This window comes from Anolis carolinensis, chromosome 4 (assembly GCF_035594765.1).
Source record: "Anolis carolinensis isolate JA03-04 chromosome 4, rAnoCar3.1.pri, whole genome shotgun sequence".
Classification (NCBI taxonomy): Eukaryota; Metazoa; Chordata; class Lepidosauria; order Squamata; family Dactyloidae; genus Anolis; species Anolis carolinensis.
In genome coordinates this window covers 241,844,030-241,863,524 of record NC_085844.1, presented here as the reverse complement: position 1 = coordinate 241,863,524, position 19,495 = coordinate 241,844,030, and the positions used below count along the sequence as shown (strand labels likewise).

The window sequence follows — 19,495 nt, the reverse complement described above, 5'->3', positions numbered from 1 at the left end:
CACTCACAATGAGCAATTGCAATGCACAATATGCAACCATAGTGCATGATGTACAGCCGCAATGCTCACTGGATGTGGTCTCCATTCCTGCCCCTGTCAGCAGATACTGCCTGTTTCTGGATTGTGGATAATTTGTGGGTAGTGTGATGTACATATATATCACTAATAGGATGTCAGCCAGAATGAGTTGGATTTTTTGAGATTTGGTTCCCTTCCTCCCAGAGTAACGGAATCAAATTGAATCAAACATTACAATCTTTCTGGTTTTTGCATATATCTAAAAACAGTTTCTTTACAAGGAGAGCAAGCAAAACATTGCATAGATCCAGATTCTTTTACATGTTTCCCATATCAAAAAATTAGCATAGATGACAGCATGACATTTCACAATCAAAAAGTCCATTTTTACAGTACATCAGAGGGGGGAAAACAGGACAAATGCACACCGTAGCTGCAGGTTTGGTTTGGTTTACATTCTGGGAAAGGGAACTGGAAACCTGAAACGGCAAACTAAAAATAGTTTGGTGGCAAATGTGGCCAAGGGGAAGACGTTCAAGCTTCACATTGTGTTGGAGTCTCCCACGAACGTGACACTTTTTCTCACATTTCTTCCACTGCAGAGTAATATGAACCTATCCCAGTTTTGTGTTGCATAAACAAAACACCTAACCCAAATAGAGGAAAGACAAAGATTGTTGTATGTGCCCAACAATGGAAAGAAAACTTAGGAGGTGCTTTCCTGTATCACTTTTGCATATTGTATGATGGAAACACTGGGTATCTATCTGCTTTGCCATTCAGATTGTTAACCTGACTAGAGGAGGCTGATTATGCTTCAAATTATCTGGAGAAAACTCTCTATATTTAAAGAACAGAAGATTAATAGGTCATTGGGACTTCTACACCACTGGGATTTTCTTTTGAGAACCCACAGACACATAAATCATGGGATGCAGCTCTTCAGTCTGTTCTGTTTTGCAGCAGGTTTTTAGGAGACCAGGCAAAGTTTATCTCATGTCCTGCTATCTAGATTTTCTAACTGGGGACCATTTGCATGCAAAACACATCCCCTACCACAGTTCCCTTCCCATATTCCAGCAAAAATCTTATTTTCACCATCTCCAAAAACCCATCAAATAGCATTTTAAGGGAACAGCCTGATCTACCCATTGTTGTGCCATCCGGGTTTTCAGTGAGAAGCAGGAATATTCAATTATAGCTATAACCATTGCAAACTGAAGAAATATAATCCAATAAAAAAATCCCTACCTGATTCTGCTGATTGGGTCAATTTAGTCAGAGCAAGCAAACAATCCCATTTAAAGTATAAGGAGGGGGGGGGGGGTTACGAAAGAAAACCCTTTCCACACATGTATTCACATACAGTGTTATCTTTTTGGCAATTTTGTGGTATAGGTGTTGGATGAAGTCAGAATCTCTGGTTTCCTCTCCAGCTATTGAGTATATCTTGAATTTGGTTTGTTCTATTTTCAATATTATTATTATTATTTTTTTAAAAGTCATTGTGGTTGTGGTCTTATAATAAACAGTTCCCATCATGTTCCTCTTTAAAGCTTTTCCCACACAGGGCAAGCCATTTTTGTGAGGTTGTGTCTTTTCTCAGGCTTCCTTTGAAAGGTATTACACAAGTATACTTGCATTTCTGTTCTGCTTTTTCACCTGAAATTCCATAGCTGGCTTTTGCTACTGATAATTTGGTGTTATGAACATAGCTACATCCAGGGCTTGTCGTCGTCCCTCCCAAATAAATTGATTATCCTTGTGGAATTACATGATGACAACAGCAATGCTCTCCCATCTACACTGGGCACTAGAGTCTTGGAACTGGACATTTAATTTTTTTCCATGCCTCACACCAATATTAGCTTAGTGCTTTTTCAGAAAATTAAAAGGACAGCTCCCAGACCAGCTGCCTCATCCCAGGGACTTAATTTATTTTTGTAAAAAAAAATTCATAAATAAAGCAGAAGTGAACTTTGTGCACTTCTTGTTTTTAAAATAAGGTCCGCCCTGGGCCTAAAAACATATCATAAATGCCCATAAAGGTCCCTAGAGCAGTGGTGTCCAATTTGGATATTCCAAGTGTTTGGGACACTAACTCCCATAAGCCCTAGCCAGCTTGTCCAATGTTCAGGAATTCTGGGAGCTGAAGTCAAGAACACCTGCAGGACCAAAGGTTGGACCTAACTGCCCTTGAGTGTCTGGAAGTGGGAGGATTTGAAGGAAAAAAATATATAGGGTATTTTGAGGTCTATTGAGTAGTGCAATCTTCAAAAGGTCTTCTGGGGGTAATGCACCCTTCTCCCCTGCTTGTAGCCTAAAAGTATACAAAGATATACCAATACAATGGAAGACATTTTCCAGGAAGCGATGTCTTCTTCTTGCCCCAACAACAGCCATACAATCTGAACCTGGAAAAAGTTCAGATTCTGAAGTCCACTACACACATACTATGGCACCAGCTTTTATCACTTATAACAAAAGGTACAATTTTAACTCATGTATAAGTTTAAAAAATTAGTCAAAATTTGACCCCAAAAACATGGATCAATCTATCCACAGGCCAATATATATATTAAAAAACCCTTCTCTGAGTAGAGTGCCAAAAGGCATTTTTCAATGTATGGGTGCGAAAATGGTAGCTGGTCCCCTAAGACAGCATTGGTGCTTTTTCCTCTGTGTGGAATGACCCTCAATTTATCAACAGGTCACATCAAAATCCACACTGTTGGCCCTAAACTTGCCCTTGACTTATACATTGACTTATATATGGGTATATATGCACCACAGTAAAATGATTCCCATTGAAATAGGATACCATATCTAATTACCCAAGCAGTCGCCAAAAGAGCCTATCAGCATTAGGCAACCATTAGAAGACCAGGAGATGTTCAGAAGAATTTGATTTTCATGGAATGCTTTTTTCTTCTTCTAAGTAAGTGTTATAGTGTGTGGGAAGCTGCTGTCTGAATGAACACTAAGGGAAGAAAACTCAATACAGGAGACAAAAAAGATGAGAATTGTGCTATCAAGAGGCCTGCTGCAGGTCAAAAGTAGTTGATTCACACATGCACGGTCATCACTTTAGTTATAGTTCAGTGAGTTGTAGCTGAATTATGAATGGCTTCCTTTGGAAATTATGGTGCTTGAAGTGCTGTAGAAAACTGATTTGTGGTACTTTACCTGTAATGACTGGTTAACATATGTGAGTCCATCAAGAACCTTACAGCCAAGGAAAGATGAACAGGAAGGGAAAGAAGCAAGACCCGAGAAAGGCCTTGGAAATTTCTGGCTAGGAACAGCAATGGGCCAGACAAATCTCACATACATTATAAGAAGTTGGCATCAGCTTGAATACATGGCCCACAACAGGTGTTTTCATCTTAAGTGCTTTGTACAGGAATGGTCTGAAGCTATGTTTAGCCCTTCTTTAAATAAATTAACACTGTGATGCTACAAACTTTTGTGATATTCTGCGGTCACACAGAAACGCAGTGTCTAAAATATATCCCTCATTGGGCCAAGCAGGAGCAACACAGTCCCCTGCCCTATAGACACCACTGTTTTGGTGGTAGTTCATTCTAAAAAGCCATCAAGATGGTGGCAAAAGTCTTTCTCTGAGATCCTCCCAAGCCCATGTCTCTCCATGGGGAAAGGCCTCAGAGCTCTTGGCAACAACTACATTTCAAGGTGGAAAGGCCAGTGCACTTGTTTTGTGGTGTGCTTTTTCTCCACAGAAAAATACTAAATTATACCAGAACTGCATTGAATTGTTCACCCTGAAAAGTCTATGTGTATGAACAAAAAATAAAATAATATCAATCATTAACAGGAAAAGACTAATACATATTCTTTTGACATAGTATCTTGATTGAAAGTCACTTGTCATATCCAAAGTGCTATACATTGTCTTGAGATTGATGAGGACATTTGTTCTTCTGGAGGTCACAGTTGCCGTTTTCAGATGTGTTGGAACTGCCTGGGATGGATTCCGGTGGAGGAGGTTTGTAGAGCAGGCAGGCGAGCAGAAAGAACAACGATCCCATCACCTGTAATCATAGGAGTTATGACTATAGCAACCACTTTCTGACTGAATTTTGCCAGCACCCTCTCCATCCCATTTTCTTTGTGTGCTGGACTGTAAGCCTTAGGCTAAGGTTTGCCGTGCTGCCTATCTTTGCAATCCTCCCTGGAAGTCCATTTTGGTGAATGGATTAATAGATCAAAACTGAGAGGGACACGTAATCACAGGACTCCCTGCCCCACAAAATACATTGACCCGATATCCTCCACCACTGTTTTCTCTTGGGTACCTGTCCTGTTTTGTCTTACAAGAACAGACTTAAAACACTGTGGTAAGTAAATGAAACTGCTGTACTTCAGCAAAATGTAAAGTACAATACACTCAGTGGAATAATGCAAGAGGTAGCAAGGAAGACTTAGGACAAACCCAGTTCTTAGCCTCTGATAAACTCCCAAATCAAATAGCAGTCTTATCTCAGACAAAGAAACAGCAATAAATCCAGATGCAGACTCGGAGCAGGCACACAGGGAGTGAAGGCATTAGAGTCAGTTTGTTACCAGCAAGAGCTGGCTGCACCTGCTTCTGCTTTATAGCTCTGAGTCCCCTCACAGCTGCTACAGCATTTCTGGCAGCTATTACTCAGCTGTATTTCTGGCAGCTATTCTAGCTGAGCAACATCTCTGCTCTGTTTCATTTTGCCTCTCCTGAAAAGTGGGTACTTGCAAAGTCTCCTCCTCAGATTCCAACTTGCCCTCAGATTCATGAACACTTTCCTGCTCCCCTTCCTCTTCTGAAGAAAAGGAATCCCTAACAGAACCAAATGTTTCCTTGTGTGTGTGTGTGTGTGGGGGGAGGCTTTCAAGTTTCCTGTGAATATATGGTGATTTCTTGAATTTCATAGGGGTATTCTTAAGCAAGATATATTCAGAGGTGGTTTTACCAGTTCCTTTTTTAAAAATGTAGCCTTTAACACCTGATGATCATTGACAGTTCTATCCAAGTACTAACCTTGACCCTGCTTAGTTTTCAAGATCAGCTGGGAATTGTACCTTTGGGCAAAGGAAAAATCAAGGGATGTGTGTGCTGCTTGGTTAGTTTTAACCTCTTCTTTATTCATTTTTTAAAAAATTCTGATATTATTGTGTGTAATCTGGAGGAGCATTTAGTCATGTAAGTCCCAAATACATTCTGATTAATACCCATGCACAGGTTTACCACTTTCGTGAGAAAAAAAATGTTTTGACATCTAAGCACTATTGAGCTTTCCAAGTGACTATCTCTTGAGGCCTTGATCTCTATGGAATAGGACAGAAAAGAACCAGAAAAGCCCTTTATACTAAATAAGATAGAGCAGAAAGATAATTCTGGATTACCTTGTATATAAGGCCAGCAGTAAGGGTGTATCGACTCATGGCAAAATTCTGGTACACAAAGCAAGACCCTTGTTCACCGCATTGGTTCTGCCAGAGAAGACATGATTTGTCAATCATTGACCCAAAGGCAATTGGTCCTGGAATGCCACCTAGACAGAGACAGTAATGAGAATGATTTGCTGACAAATATATAATTACATAATTTTGTTCAACAGTTGCACGGTGCTTAGAAATTCCTACTTTGTAGAACTCAGTAAGATGTTTCCCACTGTAATCATTGGCCTTAGATTTGTTCTGAAAGTTTCCATCACTCGCAGTTAAAGCAGGTTCAGTGATTCAATAGAAATAATGACTTGGGAAGTCTTAGATCAAATTTGCCAGGATCATTTTTTTGATATTTTTCAAAGCACAAGTCCCAGTATCAATGTTTTATATGCAAACACGTAACTCCCTTGAATAACAGAATAATTTATATTCTTTGGGTGAATGCAAGTCTCCAGTCTGTTCATCAACACAGTCATCTCTGTACAGTATTTTAAGATAGCTAGGTCTTCAGATTGCAAAGATGTTGAGTAAAAATACAATTAATGTTTTGTCCTGATCTCTAAGTTCAACCATTTACAGTTATCTCTAAAGTTCAAACTTTTCTGAATGACTGAAGGTACATAGCTCTGACAATCAAACCATTCCAACCTCTGCCTAAAAAGCTCCAGAGAAGCAGCATATTCCACTGCTGAACAGCTCTTTCCCTTAGGAAGTTCTTCCTAATATTTAGGTGCCATTTCTTTCCCTTCAATTTGAATCTATTGTTCCATGTCTTAGTCTCTAAAGCAGAACAAAACAAGCTTCTTCCCTTCTCAGTATGACATCCTTACAAATATTTGAACATGGCTATCATGTCCTCTCTCAGCCTTTTTTTCTCCAGGCTAAACATACCCAGCTGGCTATGCCGTTTCCCATAGGGCTGGTTTCTAAACCTTTTATCATTTTGTTCATCTTCCCTGGATACATTCTAGCATTTCAATATCCTCCTTGAATTGTGGCACCCAGAACTGGATACAGTATTTCATGTGAGGTCTGGTCGAAGAAGTGAGCCATGGCAATTCAAGGGGTGTCAAGTTGTATTAAATCCACAGTGTAGATGCACCCCAACTATCTGATGAACCCTGATGATCCATATGAAAGCCTCTAATGCCATAAGAGCCTCTGGTCTTTGTGCATATTCACAAACCACACACACTTATGCTGAGGAATAACTATGACAGAAACTCTTTTGATTAAACAGTAGATAACCCAATTTTGACTGTTTACTTTACCTAGAGTCCTCACTACAATCCATTGGATTCCCAGAGCAAACGACCGCTGCCTGTCAGGAACACACCTAGGATAAATAAAATAAACATTTAGAAATCACGACTAGCAGGAACCACTTGTGAGAATATCATAATGCAATGATCCTCTATCCTAGGTAAAGGTAAAGGTTTTCCCCTGACGTTAAGTCCAGTCGTGACCGATTTTGGGGATTGGTGCTCATCTCCATTTCTAAGCCGAAGAGCCAGCATTGTCCGTAGACACCTCCAAGGTCATATGGCTGGCATGACTGCATGGAGTGCCGTTACCTCCCTGCTGGAGCGGTACCTATTGATCTACTCACATTTGCATGTTTTCGAACTGCTAGGTTGGCAGGAACCTAGCAGTTCCCTATCCTATAATAGTCTTAAACTGCAGATATCTGATTGGTCGGCTTCCAGGCCATTGAGGTAGTTTTACATGGATTTAAATAAGCTATCTAAAAGGATGCAACACTTGGTATAGGTCCTTTAAGGTTTAAATTAAACTCAGGGTGGTGGCTTTTTTTGATTGAATTTATCCATTTGTAATGCAGCCTTCCTCTTTTTGTACTGTCTTCTATCTTACTGAGCATTATTGGATTTTCCAGTGAAGTATATTATCTTCTCATGATATAGCCAAACTATAATGATCTCAGTTTAGTCATTGTGCCTTTTAAGGAGAGTTCACCCTTTATTTGCACAAGGATCCACTTATTTGTCTTTTTTGGCAGTATTTGTGGTGCCAGAATATTGCAAATGAGTTGATTCTTTTCTTGTCAAATTTCCACATTGTCCAAATTTCAAAATCATACATAGAAATCAGACATTGTAATGAATCTGACTTTGGTACTCAATAATGTGGACTTACAGCCAAAGGTAAATTGGTATGATAAGTGCAGAGTTTTTTTCATGTCAGGACTGACTTGAGAAACTGTAAGTTGCTTCTGGTGTGAGATAATTGGCTGTTTGCAAGGACGTTGCCCAGGGGACGCTCGGATGTTTGATGTTTTACTATTCTGTGGGAGGCTTTTCTCATGTCCCCGCATGGGGAGCTGGAGCTGACAGAGGGAGTTCATCTGCACTCTCCCCAGATTCACATTGGCAACTTTCAGGTCAGCAACCCAACCTTCATGTCAGCAGTCCTGCCGGCACAAGGGTTTAACCCATTGCACCATTGGGGGCTCCAGTGCAGAGTAATATGCTGTAAGCAACAGTGAATATAGTGGTTTGGGAAACAAGCAAAATTGTCTTCTCTGAAATGTTTTGAAGAATGAGTTTGATTCCTCTGACCTACCTTAGTGTAGCTGTAAGAGCAGGAATACTGCTTAGGAATGTGAAGAGAATGACAACAAAGATGAAAATGAGAAGAATGGTCCTCTTTTCACATGAAGATGAACACTTTCCTGCTGTAGCCAAGCCAGGTGAAAGGGGAGCAGGACCCGGAATGCAGCTGCACTCATGGTAAACCTTGGTAAGAATAAAGCCAACAGAACCAGATTAAAAGAAGCATGAATCTAAATAACAATGCGCATCAGAAAAGGTGTCTAGCAAAGACTTCACTTATGGAAGGAAATAATAACTAACACTGTTCCTAAGGAAGTCAAAAATCAGGTTTACACATCCAGCAAAGCAAAATGAAACAAAAGACTGAGATATCAGCCTTTCGCTTAGTATTTTTTCTGACTGTAAGTGAGACACACCATTGCTCTTACAGCTGATAGGCAATTGTTTGGATAAGCTCAGATAACAAATTTAGGAATTGAAAGAATAGTCTTTATTATTCATTTCCCAGTCAAGGTATATATAAAAAAGAATAGAACAATGAGACTTTTGTGCCATTTTCTTTGACTATTTGAAGGTCTCAAAATATTGCAGAGGGCATTTTTATTTGCTGGAAACTCTTTGATTTTTTTCTGTGTAGAAAATGTTTCTTGTGCATAGAAACATATTTGGGGGGTTTTTTTGCACAGAAAATATGCATTTTTGTGCAATAGATACGTTCTTGTGAAGAAAACCTACATGTTTTGCAACATAGAAAAATCTTCTGTAACATTTCAATGTGCAGAAAATGCTGAGCAAAAGCATTATTTTTCTCCCTCAGCAGAAAAGGTCAGTAGTGTTTTGTTCTTACATATGATGAAAAACTCAAGAATTCACATCATAACCTATTTACTCCTTCTTTTCCCCTTGGTTGGAGATTCTCCTTTGTTTGGAAATTTTGATAACCACTGTCCATTTGATGGAAATGACCCCACTCCCCCTAGAACAGGGGTGTCAAATTCATTCTCATCAAAGCCACATCAGTCTTATCAAAGAGCCATTGAATCTATGGACAAGCAATCCATGGATACAGAAGGTCAACTAGACTTTTTATACATAGTGGACAGTGTTCTTTAGCTTTTACCCATTTTGGGTCCCCAGATGTTACTGAATGACACTCCCATCACTTTTGATGATCCACCATGAGGACTGGGGATAATGGGAGTTGCAACCCAACAGAGTTTGGGGAAAGGTTAAAGAGCATTTTAAATTCAGACATTATAATGACAAGCCTTGTATCTAAATTCAAAGCCCACTATCCTGACTAAACAAAACAAACTGCAGCTTCCAGATGTCGCTGTATCACAAATCCCATTGGCCCAAGTCATGATGTCTAATGATGAGGGATACAGGACTTGTAGTCCAGGATTCATAGGATCACAAAATGACATGGCAAGCCAGATTTGGATCACAGGCCTTGCATTTGACACATGTGTCCTAAAATATGTTTTGGGGCAGAAAATGATTTTTGGAGGGTGTAAAGGATAAGGGAGATGGAAACTCTCATCAGAACACACCTTTTTCCCATTCTCATGACTGGTTGAGACTTGCTTGCAGCCAGCATGGCAGGGTGAGTAGTACATAATGTCGTCATTACCACATACAGGGCTGTACATCTCTCGAAGGCAGTCACACTCCGCATTGCAAGGGGAAGACAGGTTGAGGTGCCCCTGTAGTAAGTCACTGAATAAAACACAGAGATGGCAAACAAACATTGGTTGGAATGCAGCAAAGGTATCACCTCCCCATAACTCCACATTACTGCAGCTTCAGAAAAGACAGATGATGCCTACCTTCCGTCATACATTTGGGTTACTCCAGCCATGGGCATGTTAGGACAATCAATAAAAAAGATGAAAATTGCCAGCAGACTTGACAGGGTGCAAAATAAACAAAACTTGATGATTCCTGAACAACGCAGCTTGAATTTGTTCACAATGAACCCTCCAAGGAAGGTGCCTCCTCCTCCTGCTGGAACCACAAGGTAGCCTTCCAAAGAAGAAGAAACAGGAAAGTTCACTTCAGAGGATGGATTCAAGTTCTTTCCATGCCATATACAGAGAATGTGTACATATTAATATTTTTAATGTTTTCTTTAAAAAATGAACTGAAACAAACATCTAATCAACCATTGCAATGATTCCCTCCCACTTCCAGATGTCACAAATATATCAACTTCCCATTTAGAGTCTAGCTCCATATGAAACTTTCATACTCATCTAGTGGTTTTCAGTTCCTCAGTCAAAATACAGACCTAGGTAGGTATGGTAAGGCATGACTAATATTTTAGCAGCTCAAATTCAGACACCGTAGAGATTTCCATCAGTGGGGGCATCTACACTGTACAAATAATACAGTTTAACATCACTTCAACTGTCATGTCTCAATATTATGGAATCATGGGATCCATAGCTTTGAGAGACACCAGCGTTGGCTAAAGATCTTTTAAACCTACAACTCTCAGCATTCCACAGCATTGAGTCAATGAAGTTAAAGTGATGTCAAACTGTTATTTTTACAGATGGTGATTGCATCAATGCTGTTGCTTTGAAAGTCTGGAAACATGCCTTCTTTTTCATTACAACCCCCGGAATCCCTCAGCCATGCTTATGGATAGATTAAGGGAGTTGTCATCTCAAAAGGTAATGCTTCCATATTCTGGAAGTGACGAATGAAGCAACTTAAGACTTGAGTTGGTACTCTACTTTGAAGATCTAAAGTCCCACTGATTGGACTTCCATCTGAGATATTAGTTGGCCTAATATCTTTAGCCCACCACACTGCAAAGATTTCATCTTATGGGATGTTTTCACTTAGACATTTGATAGATCAGGCTTTTTGAATATATGTCTCACTATAAAACACTGAGAATGAATACCACAAGGAAGAACTGATACATTATTTCCCCAGTATTTTCCTTTGAAGAGCTAATGTGGTGTGGTGGTCTGAGCATTGGACTATAATTTTGTAGACCAAAGTTTGAATCCCTGCTCAGCCATGGAAACTCCCTGGGTGACCATGGGGAAGTCACTAAGCATGATAGCATGGTCATAACTAGGAAATTACTTGAAGGTACACAAGAAGAAAAACATTTTTAATGGTGGTATACTTAACCCAGAAGAATAATTTAGGCAACTTTGGGAGTAAATATCTTGTAGGTGGAAAAAAAAATACTGATAAAGAATTGCAGTAATAACCACATCCAACAAATTAAGAACCACAAGCATCACCTCTTACCAAACAAAGTTGCTGCTTCTGAGGCACTTAAACTAAACTGGGATTCAAGAAATTTGGGACCAAAGGTTGACATGCCAGCAATAAGTGTTGCTTCCGTGGCTCCAGCTAAGCAGAGGAAGATGAAGGTTGGATTCTTTAGTAGCAGCAATACTGACCTGTAAAATGTGAAGTGAGAGGAGAAGGAAAAGAAAGAAACAAGTTGAAACAATGCTAATATCCAAAAATGGCTTTGATGACCAAAATTCTCACAGCAGTCTTGCAAATTTAGGCTAAAAGAGAGTAGCTGATCCAAGATCATTCAATGAGGTTCCTATGGATGAGCAAGGATTTGAACTTTGGCACCCCAAACGGTGGTTGTTATAATTCGGACATATCATGAGACAACATAACTCACTGGAAAAAGTGCTCAGTAAAGTGGAAGGCAGTAAGATTAGAGAAAGACCGCATTTCAAATGAATTGATTTGATTTTTCAAAGCCACAGTTCCCGAGGAAGACCTATTGCATCTGTGAACCCATCGGTACATCACAGTGCACTAAACAAGTTTTGCTTGGTATAGGGTTGTAATAAAGGTTTTACTGTGACATTAAGTCTAGTCATATCCAATTTTGGGGGTTGGTGCTCATCTCCATTTCTAAACACCCCCAAGGTCATGTGGCCGACATGACTGCATGGAGCACCGTTACCTTCCCACCAGAGCGGTACCTATTGATCTACTCACATTTGCATGTTTTCAAACTGCTGGGTTGACAGAAGCTGGGGCTAACAGCAGGAGCTCACCCCACTCCCCAGATTAGAACCACAGACCTTTTTGTCAGCAAGTTCAGCAGCTCAGTGGTTTAATCCACTGTGCCATTGGGGGCTCTGGGGGTTGTACTAATTTAAAGCCCAAAACATGTTGGGGTCAATGAGAGTTGCAGCGTAAAATTCAGAGTGCATCTCCAATACCACTCCATGTCTAAATATTTCACATAATTTATGTCATGCACACCTGCTTTTTACTGGTGCTGCATAAGAAGAGTGAACCATGATTAATATAATTCCTGTTTTTTAAGACGGCATCACAGACTGTTAGACCAGTTGGCTTGCCATTAATACCAAGGGAAATATTGGCACAAGATATTAAACAACAGCATCCAGACGACATAAGGCATGAATAAGACCTCAGCAGGATAGGTGCCAACAGATATTTCAGCATTTCTGACATGTGGCAATTGTTTGTATATTTCTATCTAGAAAATGGTTCCAGATGTAACCTTTTCTCCTGGGCACAAACAAGGCCCCTCGGGAGCCAAGATGGTTCTAGTTATCTGTCCCTTTATCGGATATTAAAGCCCATTCAGTTGATAAAGATCCAAGAGGATTTTTCCAGGGATGAATACTTGAATCTCACAAATATATCAGATTCTGAATGTTTTTGCCTCCATCCTTTCTGCAAGGAAGTCACCAACACTGCTCCTGAGGAAGACTTATTGCATCTGTGAACCCATCTGTACATCACAGTGCACTGGACAAGATTTGCTTAGTTGCCAGCTATTGAAATAGGCCCAGGATCACCTCTTATCAGGGTTGCAGGTCCCAAACACTCCTACTAGGTTCAAAGACTAATTTGTGAGCTAGTGTGATAATTGGTCATTGATAATGATGATGCATCTACACCCTAGAATTGATACAGCTTGACACCACTTTATCTGCCATAGTTCAATGCTATGGAAACTTGAGATCTGTAGTTTGGTAAACATCAAACTCTTTGGCAGATAAGGCAAAAGATCTTGGAATCCAAAGCATTGAGTCATGGCAGTTACTATGGCGTTGAACTACATTAATCCCACATGTAGATGTACCCCAAGACAAGGCACTAGATGTTCCTGGATTCCACCTTCCCAGAAACCATTAGGAAATGAAAATGCTTCTGGCAAACAGCTTCAGGTATATTTCCAAACACAAATATCTAGTATTTTATGTCCCTCATGCTCTCTGCTCTGAAAGACCATAAACCTTCAGCATCTCATTGGATCCATTTGAAAGGCCCCTGTCTTTTTGCTCTTGCTTACTGTGGAACCAGCTGGGAATAAGCCATAACTGAGCAGTCACAAAACATATGTTCTGCAAGCAGAAAGACCCAGGTTCTATTTCTGACATTTCTAATTAGACTTCAGCAAATCTTTTTATCTTGTGAGACTTTTTCTGTGCCTGAAACTCTATGATGCCAAAACCAGAGTGGATGCTACTGGGACAAATTTGTTTAAACTGGTAAAAGGCAGCTTTCTGTTTCTGGTCACCTAAGTGGTTTGATAACCAATCACTCCCTTACCAAACACTGTGGCTAGATGTCTTTCTGAGTCAGTCCCTAAGATGCCTCTACCTGGCCCTTGATATTATTCTTGCCTCATCTTTGTTCAAACAATCTTTGGCTAAAACAAACAAACAAACAAAATGCTATCAGAATCTCAATAGTCACTCTCCTCCTGAAAACTTTGAAATGAAGTGTTCTACTAATAATTAGCCCAACTGTCTCCATTTTCAAAAGAAGAAAAAAAGGTAAAACAAGACATTATACAGCTATTTAGTTGTTCTTTATTGCTGTTAATTGTCATCAGGTCAGTTTTAACTTATGGTGACCCTATGAATGAGGCTCCACAACATATTGTCATCACCCGCCTCAATCAGGTCCTATAGATTTGTTACTGTGACTTCCTTGATTGCTTTATATCGTCAGTGAGATTCATATAATGAAGTTAAGTTGCATTAAACTTCATTATACGAGTCTACACTGACCACATAAATCAGTTCCAAAGCACATTTTATAGCAGCATAAATAGGCCCTGAGGCCCCTTTTACACTACCGTATAATCCAGATTATCACATCAGATAATCCACAACTGCTTTGAACTGTATTATATGAATCTACGCTATCATATAATTTATTTCAAAGCAGATAATTTGGATTATATGGCAGTGAATAAGGGGTCTGATTCTATTCCCCTTCAACTGAATCTTCTTCTTTTCCCACTGCCAAACTGAGTTTATCACCTTTTTCGATGAGTTCATTTCCAAAGCACAATGACTTCAGTTCTGTCATCTTGGCTTCTAAGGATATTTCAGGCTTGATTTGTTGTAGAGCCCATTAATTTGTATTTTTTGGCATTCCATGGTATTGATACAACTCTTCTCCAGCACCATATTTCAAATAAATTGATTCATTTCCTATTAGCTTTTTAACTGTCCAGGTTTCATAACTATGCATAGGGCTTAGAAATATTACAGCAGCATATAGTTTTATCTGCTATTTATCAGAATCTCATAGAACATTTATTAAAACACATCTGGTTCGAAAGGAATAGCATAACTAACTGACCAAGCCAAATAGACCCAGGAATCAAATGCTCCTACTAGGTTCTGGCTCAAGACTGAAAGGGTTGCCTGCTAGCACTAAGGTCTTCTGATAAAGAGGCAGTTCACTAAACCTCTTATATAACCTTTTGTCCTCAAGCAACCTGCAGTTCTAGTCTTGGACTTTTTGGCACTAAAAGCTAAAAGTCAAAGTGATGTCCTTTTGTTACGGACTGGAGATAATCACTTTAAAATAAAGAACACACAAAGGCTGGAGACAGGAAATGGATTCCTGGAAAACCTTCATTGCGTCGCTGCCCAGCAGGGCTAACTCTTTCTCCACAAAGTATTCAGGTTGCAAAGAATATTCACAGTGGTCCTGTTCTTAAGGAGAATGACTGTCTTGATCCCCAGAAATACCCCATCAGAATTTGTCAAGTGCCATGGGATAAACTATTCTTCTGTGAGTGTGGAAAAGACCAGCACCTTTTTCCATGGCTATGCTTAATTATGTGTATGGTGGCAGAAAATGTTTGGAATTCAGGAATTATAATGATGCAGCCCTGACTTACAATACTGTAATTATTTCAATTTATTTTATGTCTGTTGCACAATTCACCAAAAGTGGCTCCAAAATCTCACTCCCTCCAACAGAGCCATTTCTGATTCACTGGAAGGCAGGACAATGGGTAATGTTGACATGTACAGCCCTCTCCTGGTTATGGGGCCTGTTGGGACATTCAGGACCATAACAGAGATTTGCAGCTGCCTCTCAACATGTTCCATAACCAAGAAAGAATTGGACACATCATTAACCATTGCCCTGCTTTCTGGTGCTACAGACATGACTCAGTTGGAGCAAGAGAGGGATAACTATGTGGCTTCAAATATAGGATTTTGGAGGCTAGTGTTGGGAAATGTCATAGCTTCTTCTCCATACATTTCCTGATGTAAGATCTTAGTCATTATATTTTATGGAAAAAACAATGCTTTCTGCAAAAAGGTTTTTAAGAGCATTATTTTCAAATTTTGGGCAGCACAATTCAAGCCAGGAGAAAGGAAGATTGAGAGGGGACATGATAGCCTAGCCATGTTTAAGTATTTGAAAAGATGTCCCATTGGACCTTTTCTTTGTCCCTGACTTCTTTCCACCTCAATTTCTGGAATGGTTCTTGTGGATCAGGTAAGCAGCAGAGTGGAAGAGGATCAAGGATGTAATTCTTCACTAACTGTATTCTTGCAGGAAACAGTGCACTTTTAAAGGTCATTTTGAAAACAGGGCCCTTTTTGGAAGACTGGTCACACTTTAGGGCCTATTGAATCCAACATTTGGAAAATAATTTGTGCAGAAAACAAATTCAGCCAATTGATTCAGTGGCTCTGCTGTCCCATGGGACACTAACTTAGCTGCTTTGAAGCCCATATTGGGATAAAAGATGCTTACCATACTTTAAAAATTAGATAACCAATAAATAAATAAATAAATGCATTTAGTTTGCTAAGTTTTAGTACTCAAATTTCTTCAAATTATAATTGGGTTATTCTTGGTCATACCCTCATGGGCACAAATACACTGCATTTGCATGCTATTTCCTTATCAGAAGAAAGTGGCTTATAGTCAAAAGCAAGGTTGAAATGCCTTCAAAATATTACTCCACATAAACCATGTTACCTGGCAACCAATACATGCAGGTAACAATTCAGAATGAGGCTTGAGAACTTTCAGAGTAGTCATGCAAAGGAATAATTTTTCCAAGCTTTGTTTTAGGTTCTTATCAACTTTGGTACCACTTAGCCTCTAACAATCAAATTGGATAAATGGACAACCGTGGCCAATACAGGAATGTGGCAATCTCTGGATCTCAAAATTGTTGATTTTTTGTATTTTCTTTCAAATTGCAACATTTTCTGTTTTTTCTCATACTGATTTTCATAAATTTTCTAGGAATTTTGTACATGTATTTGTGCAATTAAAAAATAAAATTGGCCATATTGGTTTAAAATCAACAAGTGGGCTATATATGAATTCTGACAAACTTAAATTTCCCAGAGAGTGCAAATTTCCAAATTCTTGATCAGGTTGTGTGGCACAGAAGAGGAAAGAAACAGGGAAGATGTGATGGCCATGAACTCTCCAGTTTAGCTCAGCTCCAAGATGGTGAGTTGATAATGCATTCATTTTTGATAGATGGAACAAGGATGTTTCTGAGTTAGAGATGAACATATCAAAAAAACTCTGAGGTCTTTCCAGGTAAAATACTCAAAGAGAAAGATGGGGTGGGGGATACAACATAGATTGCTCTATGTTGAGAAGAAGAGGTTCTCACCTTGGAAGGTCTTTAACTGTCTTTCCAAAATCAGGATCTGAAGCTGTTTTTTGACTGTCCTCTTTCAGCTGATGGGCTTCTGAAACTCTCATGACAATGTAGCGTTGGGATCCTGAAATCACATAGTTTGAAATGAAAGTGAGTTTCATGCCTTGCAACTAAAAGATTTAATTAAAAAATTGATGGTCATATGGAAAGGCAACCAGAAATGTCCTTCACCCATTCATTGATATTGTGTATGTGTGGCAAGGGGAAGGCATAGGTAGCAGTGTCACAACCATATATTCACTCCAAACATCCATGCACCTGACACTTTCAACCTGTGGCATTTCTACTTTCAGCATCAGCTGTGCTTGGGAAGCTTGCAGGACTAAGGACTTCCATGGCTCCCTGTTGATGGGGAAAGGTCAGGAGGCAGGGGGCAAAAGTCACATCTCAAATCACAACCCATTCCTTCTCCATGTGTTACGTTTCATAGAATCATAGAATCATAGAATAATAGAGTTGGAAGAGACCTCATGGGCCATCCAGTCCAACCCCTGCCAAGAAGCAGGAAATTGCATTCAAAGCAGTATTCCAGCAGTAGGGGGAGGACAAAGGCAAAAGACTATGATGAAAACTAGGAATATATTGTAACTTAAAGCTCCTATTGTTAGCAACTTAGTTTTCACTTCCACTGCCCAATCATAGTATTCTGTTTCTATTTTAACTGTCTTGACTCCATCCTATGCGTTATGTTATTGAGATTTCTCAGCCATAGTGATCAAATGCCTTAGTAAACGAAAAGGTATAAGATTCCAGAAGATGATGCCATGGCAAATAAATAATAAATAAAATGCCTATAATTATGTAATGTAGAAAACACATTAGGAAAAGTTAGGAGGGCATTTCAACCATTTTCAGTTCTGAAACCGAACATTCAAGTTTATTTACAGTAGTTATTCATGGTATACTTGGGTTAGAATAAGCAGATGCTCTTCTTCATTTCATCATCATTTGTTCTGTGTGTTGATCCACTAGGTGTCTTGTCACTTTCATCTCCCCTCTCTTACTTATCAGCACATATTAACATCACACAAATAGAAATCTTAATGTCATAAAGCAATCAAATGCAAGAATGGAAGAAGTCTGATGGAAGTCCACAAATGAAACAGAAGGATAGTGCTTCGCTAAGATATCAGTGACTATTCACAAACAGTGGCAGAACATCTGGAAGCCCAGTTTCCAGGCAGGAAGAATTTAATAATAATAATAGTAATAATACAATAGACATTGACAGGGCCGTAGCCAGAACAAAAATTCGGGAGGGGTTTTGAAAATTTTGACCCACACCCCCCCCAGGTTCAGACCTGTCAATATCTGCTTGAGATAGCGCCTGGAGGGACTCTTAATGTTTTACGTCTCATAGACTTAGCATGGGGATTTGGTTAACCAGTTAAAATTCATGAGTAAAACCAGGGTTTTTTTTTAACCTGAAAAATTTGGGGGGGGGGGGGGTTGAACCCCCAATCCCCCCCCCCTTGCTACAGGCCTGGACATTGACAAAATTATGATCTGCCAACTGCAAAAGGCCACCCTGCTGGGATCTGCGCACATCATCCGAAAGTACATCACACAGTCGTAGACACTTGGGAAGTGTTCAACTTGTGATTTTGTGAAACGAAATCCAGCTTATCTATCTTGTTTGCTGTGTCATAATAAAATAATAATAATAATAATAATAATAATAATAATAATAATAATAATAATAATTATTATTATTATTTTATTTATACCCCACCTCTATCTCCCCCAAAGGGGACTCGGGGCAGCTTACAAATAATACCAGATAAAAACAATAACAATATACAATATACAATACATCAATAAACAAAAACATACACAAATTATAAAATTTTGAACATTAACCTATAGAAACAAAAAAACACACTTAATAAAACATGGAATTAAAAACAGCGAGGTTACGATAATAGACTAAGTAAAGTGCACATTATAAAAGTAGTAAATTCAAGATAACAGAATAAAGTGATGCAAATTTGTTGGAGATCAATTTGGGATGGGAGAGGCCCTGAGTTCATATCAAATTAGCCAGGAAAAGTGCAACCAATGCAGAAATGGTCAAGGAACATAATTGTTATGGGGATGGGCAGTCTTTAACCAAGGGCCTGTGTGAAGATAATAACCATTTCTCTAATTTATCATTTGACTGGAAAATTTTGTGATTATTCTTATGCTATATTTATTATTTTCAATCTATTCAGATACCATGTTTGATCCAAAACAGATTTCCTTCATCTTCTGCTTGCTCCCTCTTATATGCGTTATGAGGCTACCTCCCTTTATTTCTGTGTTAGCACCTTCTCCTTCAGAAAAGCTGGGGAGGGAAGAATGCTTGCATGAGTTGGCACCTTCTATTCTTAAATTAATCCCAGTTCTTTATTAAGCATTAAGATGATCTTGTTTTGTGGCTCTTGGCCAGCTCAATAACATTTCTAAGACTTAAAAGAGCATGAAAATTGGCTTGGATTAA

The 19,495-nt window shown here is 39.2% G+C and overlaps 1 protein-coding gene across 1 annotated transcript in view; it reads right to left on the bottom strand.

Annotated features, from left to right (window-relative positions):
* Positions 1-249: 249 nt before the first annotated feature.
* The window catches only part of slco4a1 (solute carrier organic anion transporter family member 4A1), a 75,404-nt gene continuing 56,158 nt past the window's right edge, over positions 250-19,495 (bottom strand). Inside the window, exons 5-12 of the mRNA XM_008110169.3 lie at positions 16,966-17,077; positions 11,307-11,461; positions 9,863-10,058; positions 9,587-9,752; positions 8,044-8,216; positions 6,735-6,799; positions 5,419-5,567; positions 250-4,070 (exon numbers count right to left, since the gene is read on the bottom strand). Coding sequence (XP_008108376.1) covers positions 3,921-4,070; positions 5,419-5,567; positions 6,735-6,799; positions 8,044-8,216; positions 9,587-9,752; positions 9,863-10,058; positions 11,307-11,461; positions 16,966-17,077 — 1,166 coding nt within the window. The 3' untranslated portion in view covers positions 250-3,920. The remainder of the gene's footprint in view (positions 4,071-5,418; positions 5,568-6,734; positions 6,800-8,043; positions 8,217-9,586; positions 9,753-9,862; positions 10,059-11,306; positions 11,462-16,965; positions 17,078-19,495) is intronic.